This window comes from Dendrobium catenatum, unplaced genomic scaffold (assembly GCF_001605985.2).
Source record: "Dendrobium catenatum unplaced genomic scaffold, ASM160598v2 fragScaff_scaffold_1490, whole genome shotgun sequence".
In the NCBI taxonomy this organism is placed as follows: Eukaryota; Viridiplantae; Streptophyta; class Magnoliopsida; order Asparagales; family Orchidaceae; genus Dendrobium; species Dendrobium catenatum.
In genome coordinates, this window is record NW_021319952.1 from 528,264 (window position 1) to 535,382 (window position 7,119).

Below are 7,119 nucleotides of genomic sequence, written 5' to 3' on the forward strand. Positions count from 1 at the left end.
TTTTGATAAAAACTTATCCAAATGCATAGAAAATTTCCAAGTTATTATATGTAGATGATATTTTATTATTTTTTTATGCAAATATAAAAAATGTGAAGAAGCTGAAGAAAATTCTTTTGGATTATTGTATTTTGTCAGGTCAATTAATAAATTTCAATAAGTCTTCTATTTTGTTTGGAAAATCAATCAATGTTCGGAGTTGTAAGTAGATATCTGAACTACTGGGCTTTAAAGTCGTGGAAGAGATGGAATATTTGGGAGTGAAAATATCATTAAGAAGAATGGTGATATCTAATTTTCAAAATTTGATGGAGAAACCTTTGAACAAACTAAATGCTTGGAGAAATAGGTTTATTTCTCTAGCTAGAAGAAAGATGTTAGTTAAATATATTTTTCTTGCTCTTCCATTATTTCTATCTACATATACTTTGGTTCATTTGAGTCTCTTGTAAAATATGTAGAACTTATATTTGGAATAAACATAATGATATCCATGGTCTTCATTATGTTGCTTGGGATGTTCTATGCTAGTTGAAGAATAAGGGTGAATGTGGGTTATATTCAACTGTATCAAAGATGGGTCCTTTAAGAGCTAAATTTACTTGGAAACATATTGACAACTAGGAGACACTTCTTAATAGGAATTTGATTGCTAAGTATGGTTTTAATTGGTGGAACCATGAGGCAAAAAGTAGCAACTCTATTTCCTAGAAAGTAATTCTGAATGGTTAGAAATCTCTTAGAAAAGTGGTGAGGTGGGAAATCTCTTCAGATTCATCTATTAATGTTCTTAGAGATCTATAGATTCTTGATAAAAGCATATATATGTGACCTACTTATATTGCTGAATTGGATGATGATTCATTGACCTGGATGCATTTTTTATGAATGGAAGATGGGATATAGACCTGTTGGAGCAGTATTTTGGAGAAGAACTTCTAGATATTATGTCTAAGATTCAAATATCTCCATATCTAATACACAACCACATGGAGCTAAAATTTAAATTTTCTGGAAAGATAATATCTGCTTTAATTTCAGAGACTGTGTATGAAGATGATATGGAAGGCACCTATTGGTAATGGACAAGGAAACTAAAGCTGAATTCTCATTTGGAGCTCTTTTTATGGCATTTATACAAAAATGTTATTCCATCTACTGATTTCCTAATGCATAGAAGATTGCTGGACACTAATTTATGTCCAAAAGGATGTGATGCCATTGGAAATGCGGAACATATAGTAGATGATTGTTCAAAATTAATCCAAGTGATGAATTATTTGAATGTATGGGGGTTTCAAGTTCTTGTTTTCATCTCTTTTCAAGATTGCATTTTGGCTTTAGAGAGGTTAGTAGATACTAATTCTTTTATTGCTAAGTTGTATTGTACAGTGCTATATTTTTTGTGGAATAGTAGAAATAAAGTGAAGCATGGAGGTAGGGAAGATATTATTGTGTTTATTGCTTCAAAAGTTATCAGCTTTGATGCTTCTTCTCCTTATAATAAACTTGTCTCAAAAAACTGCTGTGTTAGTCAGCATTCACAACTATTTTGTAATTATTGGCACCCCCCCACCCCCACCCCGAATGGATCAAGATTAACATTGATGCTTCTTTGTTGAGATGTAATAAAGAAGGTGTCCGTGGAGTGGTTAGAGACAATAAAAGAAGATTTTTGTTGGCATTTGGTTTTGGTTGTATATATTGGGATATTGCACAAGTTGAATTGTTAGCAACTAAATCATTAAAAAAGGTGGTAGAAACATGGATGTTGGAGGCGAAGGCCATAATTATTGAAGGAGATAATCATAATGTTATCAAGTATCTTCAAGATTCTTTTTGCAAATCGACCTGGAAGGTGGGGAGCCAAGAAGTGGGTGATTTTTTATTCTTAAAAGGGTTTGATAAGGTTTTATTTCACTGTTCTAATTGTAATTGTAATAATTTAGCGGATTTTTGTGCTAACTTAGCTTTGTCTAGTGAATTTATTTGGGATGTAATTAGTGACAATAATATTCCTCCTCCTTTTGTCTCTTTGTTAAAGGAGGAATGAGATAGGTTTCCTATCTTTGAGTAGTTTGTAATTAGGTGTTTTCGTTTTAATGCAAGTTGCATTTCCTTTCAAAAAAAAAAAAAAAACCTTCCACCTCAAAACATAAATCCAAAAAAAAAATCTCTAATAATGATTTCATGATGGCCAGGGGTGTCACTAACGCTAAATTTATAAATCACAAAACATATAGAGGACGTCATTCTCATGATCGTACTAGCCATCAAGATGATCAAGAAAATAAAAAATATTGTAAAGAAAAACACCATCATAAAGATAAATATAGATACATCAAATGCTATCGATGTGGAAAATATGGTCATTACTCTAATCGATGTACTACTAGAAAAATGTTAAATTGTTTAAATCTTGATGAGGATTAAATAAAAATCCTATGAAAATTATTTTAACTTCTAATTCTAATAGTTTGGATTATTCAAACTATATTATTTCTATTTCTAATTAACTCTGAATCCAATTCAACACCATGCTATAATAGTTGTGAACAAAATAACTATTTTAAATCAATTGTAAAAAGGTTCAGATTATTCACCCTAATTGGTGATCAAAATGACCAGATTATCAAGATTCTTGCTCATGATTTTTATCCTAAAACTCTTGATAAAATAATTAGGCTTCTAATAGAAGAAAAATTGATATTCACTCATGTTGGTTACCCAATAACTCCTGGGAGTATATAATAGAATAAATTAAACATTAGAATATCAATCATGTCAAATGACAATTTTTCACCTTAAGAAAAAATAATACGCTATAATAATGAAACCAATACTCTTAAGGAAGATCAGAGTGATCTTGAAAGTAGAGTTGCCAATCTAAAATTAGAAAAATCTGTTGATCCTATTCCACCACAATTTTTTTCTTTTTTTTGAAGAAAGCACAAGGCTAAAATATTATTAATCAAGGCATCCTAATTACAAACTAATAGCACCACTTGATTCCTCCTTTAAAAAATTGTTGAGCAAGGAAGTAATCTTATTAGAAGAGAAATCTTCCCAACAAAAATCACTACAAATGGCATAGCTAGCACAAAGGTTTGCTAGCTTATTACAACTCCTATTAACCCAATTAAATAAGACGAATATATGATCTTTCAACTGTAAAGATTCATCTTTCCATTTGCCTTCCAAGTATTGCAAATACTTGATCACATTATAATTGTCACCCTCTATAATTACACCTTGATAATCTTGCATTCAATCTCTCTTAATCACCCTTATAAACTGAACCGAGAATAGGTCAAGACTTGCAATGTCCCAATGAATACATGAGTGACCGTAAGCCAAAAGAAATCTTCTTTTACTGTCTCGAACAACGCCACCAATACCAGCTTTATATGATTTTAATAAGAATGCATCAACATTAATCTTTATCCAATTGGGAGGAGGGTACCAACATTCTGACAGTCTAGAAGACTGATTCGTACCCTAGTGTCCCATTTTTCCTTCTGCAATAAAGGATATGGAAGCCAAACTTACTACATATGAAGCTAAGAACATAGAACAATCCTCTTTGTCACCATGTATTAGTTTATTCCTGGATTTCCATGTGAGATATACAACATTGCAATAAATGTTCACCATGAATCCTTATGTATTATGACATTCTCCCATCCATTTCCAACATTATTGAAATGAATAAAAAAACTAGAACTAAACTCCACATTTGTTCAAATAGCTAATGGCTTCCTTCATCTTCTCACAATTCACTGTGATATGATTAAAGTTTTCTGGTTGGCCACAACCTCTTGGACAGCTATAATTCTCTTGGAGTCTTCTCTGGTACAAGAAATCATATGTAGGTATTGCATTATTAAACAACATCCACCAAAAGACTTCAACACGGGATCTTAATTTAATCCTCTTCAAGCATCGCCAGAACAAGCATTCCTGCTCCTCAATAATTGAATTTCTATAGACCAGAGATAAGATAGTACATCCTGAATTTTGTTGAATTAGCTCCAACTAATCGGTGTCTTGGTCCATATGAATTTCTATAAACATGATGATCTTTATAAGCTCATCTCCAAATAGCTGTTTGAGTTGCAGCACATTCCATTCTCCATTTGAGATCAAACAATCCACTGTTTCATCCCCTACATCTTGATTTGATACAAATGTAGGCCATAAATTCAATTTTCTATCCAATATCCAAATGTCCTGAAGGATGCTGATAGAACAGCCATTTACAACTTCCCATCTTACTACTAATTTTAATGCATTCTTACCACTTGATAAGATTTTACATGTTGTAGATGATCCATAACCATTTGCTGAATCCTCCAGCCATTGTCCATATTTTGGGTTTAAAATTTGATACAGCAAAGATTCCTTCTCTTGGATTACTTTCCAAGCTAATTTGCTCTTAAAGCATCCACAATATCTACACATGAACGAATTCCTCTACCTCCGAGTTTCATCGGTTTACATAGTTTATTCCAATTAACAAAATGCAAACCCAATCTCCCATTTTGTTTATTCCAAATGAACTCATGGCAATGATTTTCTAACTCTTTAAGAATGCTTTTTGGGACCAATGAATAAGTACAATAGAAGTTTGGAATAGAGAGCATAACTATTTTGATTAGCAACATTTTCCCTACCAAAGAAAGTTGTTTGCTACCCCATACCACCGTGAGCTTCATTGACTTCTATGTAATGAAGTGAAAGTCTGCAGCTCTTAACCTCCTCAAAGCCATTCTAACTCCAAGGTACATATACTCTTTTACCACTTTAAAGCCCATGATTTTTTCAACAGATTTTCTCTTCTTTCTCTTTACATGCTTACCAAACAACATCATTGATTTTTCCAAATTGATCTTCTAACCTGTCCAGCTATAGAAATTTGTTATTGCTCCTCTGACTTCTCTTAATTCTTTAACATTAGCATGGGAGAAGTTGATTATGTCGTCTGCATATAAAAGATGGGAAACCTTTGGCAAATTCCTACCAACTTTGATTCCCATTTCTACTTCATTTTGCTTAAACCGATTGGTAAGCAACTGAGAACATAAAATGAACAAATAGGGTGAAAGAGGACACCCTTGTCGAAAACCACTCTCCGCATAAATCCAGGTAGAGAACATACCATTAATGAGTAAGGAAAATTTCGAGAATTCTACATATTCCATGATCCACATAAAGAATTTCTCAAGAAACCCAAAGTATTCTAAAACATTTTTTAGAGTATTCCAACTCATGTTGTCATAGGCTTGTTCCAAGTTCACTTTAAATGAAACCAAACCTTTTAATGATCTAGAACTCCTGAACTTTTGAAAAAGCCTCCTGTGCCACTAGAATATGATCACCCAAAGATCTCCCATTGATAAATGCAGCTTGCTCCATAAAAACCAATTTATGAATCATCAATTTCATTATGTTCAATAGAATTCTTGCCATCACCTTGTAAATAGACCTGCACAATCTAATAGGTCTATAATGGTTAGGTATTGCCGGCTCTAAAACCTTTGGAATGAGAACTAGAATGGTCTCTTTCCATTCAACATTCATCTTTCCCAACCTAAAGAATTGGTTTGCAGCATACCAACAATATTTCTTAATAATGTTCCAATATGATTTCATGAAAGAGTATGAAACCCCATCATTTCTAGGAGCTATGCTATCAGTTGTTTGCAACATTACCATCTCCAAGTCCTCCAAAGACAGCACTTTGGTTAACCATTCCCTATCCTTCTCATCAATAGAATTGTTAGAAAAAGGCCACCCATTAAGAGAACCTTTCCTTTTTTTCCATTTTCCATTAAAAAATTTTAGAAAAATTTCAAAAATCTGATTCTGATCTTTAGTAACCGATCCAGCCTCATCTTTAATTTTATAAATACAATTTGAATTCTTTCTAGCTGAAAAAAAGAATGAAAGAAACAAGAGTTAGTGTCTACTTCCTTCATCCACCTGACCTTCGCTCTTTACTTCCACCATGTGTTTAGCCTTGCCTAAATAGTATTCAGCTCTCCAATATATGAACGAAGGATAAAGATTTCCTCTTTTGTCAGCCATCCAACATCAGATTCTTTAAATTGCAATTCCAAAATTTTTGATTTCAGAAATTCTCTTTGCTAATCAATCTCTTTGAATTTTGCTTTACTCCAGTAGAATAGAGCTTTTAGGGACCTTCGGAATTTGTACTTCAATGCTTCAGCATAATCCCCATTAGTCTTCTTGCCCCAAGCTGCTTTAACCAGACCGATTAAAGCTGGATATTAAGTCCACACTTCCTTAAACCTTATGATCTTATCAGAGAAAACGTTTCCTTCCAAGAAGTTCAATAAGATTGGGCAATGATCTGATGCAACCCTTGATAAATGCCTTAACACCAACCGATTGTTCTTCAATGCCAACGGGTTAACATAGCATCTATCCAACCTCTCCAATATTTTAACATTACCATCTTTGTTATTGCACCAAGTGAATCTTGGTCCACTTACACTCACTTCATGAAGATTACTCCTTTCCACGAATGAACTCATCTCTCTTGCTCCTTGAGAAAATCGAAAAGGTCTTCCCCCTCTCTTGTCTTCCTTAGCAAAAATACAATTGAAATCACCCCCAACTACTAAAGGATGACTGTTAGAACCAAATTCATCCAACTTCTCCCAAAGTAGCCTTCTGTGAACTGCCTCTTTGCCACCATAAACCGTGGCTACTCTCCACCTCCCCATCTTCATGATTTCAAGATCCCCTATAACAACTTGATTTTTAAGAAAAAAAAAAAAACAAGTAAAGGAAGCTATTTTGAACTTCCACAGTATCACTATACCCCCAGACAGACCTATAGCAGGTACATGAAAAAAAAATCCCATTCATTACCAATTAGGATATCAATTTTAGATTTGCTAAAATTTGAGACTTTGGTTTCCAGAAATCCCACAAAAAACACCTTGTTGTCTTTTACCACCTCCTTTAAATATAGAGAAGCTTGTTTTTTCCTTGGTCCTCTACAATTCTAAAACAAAATTGAACCCATTATGGAACGAAAGGGGAAGAGCTCCCCATCTTCTACTTCACCTCATTCTCCAATTTTCTTCCTCT

At 33.4% G+C, this 7,119-nt stretch overlaps 1 protein-coding gene across 1 annotated transcript; it reads right to left on the minus strand.

Moving 5' to 3' along the window:
* Positions 1–5,325: 5,325 nt before the first annotated feature.
* LOC110108401 lies at positions 5,326–6,749 on the minus strand. Its single transcript, XM_020839029.1, has 2 exons — positions 6,313–6,749; positions 5,326–5,812 (listed from the first exon to the last, which is right to left on the minus strand). The coding sequence occupies exons 1-2, from the start codon at positions 6,747–6,749 to the stop codon at positions 5,326–5,328; spliced, it is 924 nt and encodes a 307-aa protein (XP_020694688.1).
* Positions 6,750–7,119: the final 370 nt, after the last annotated feature.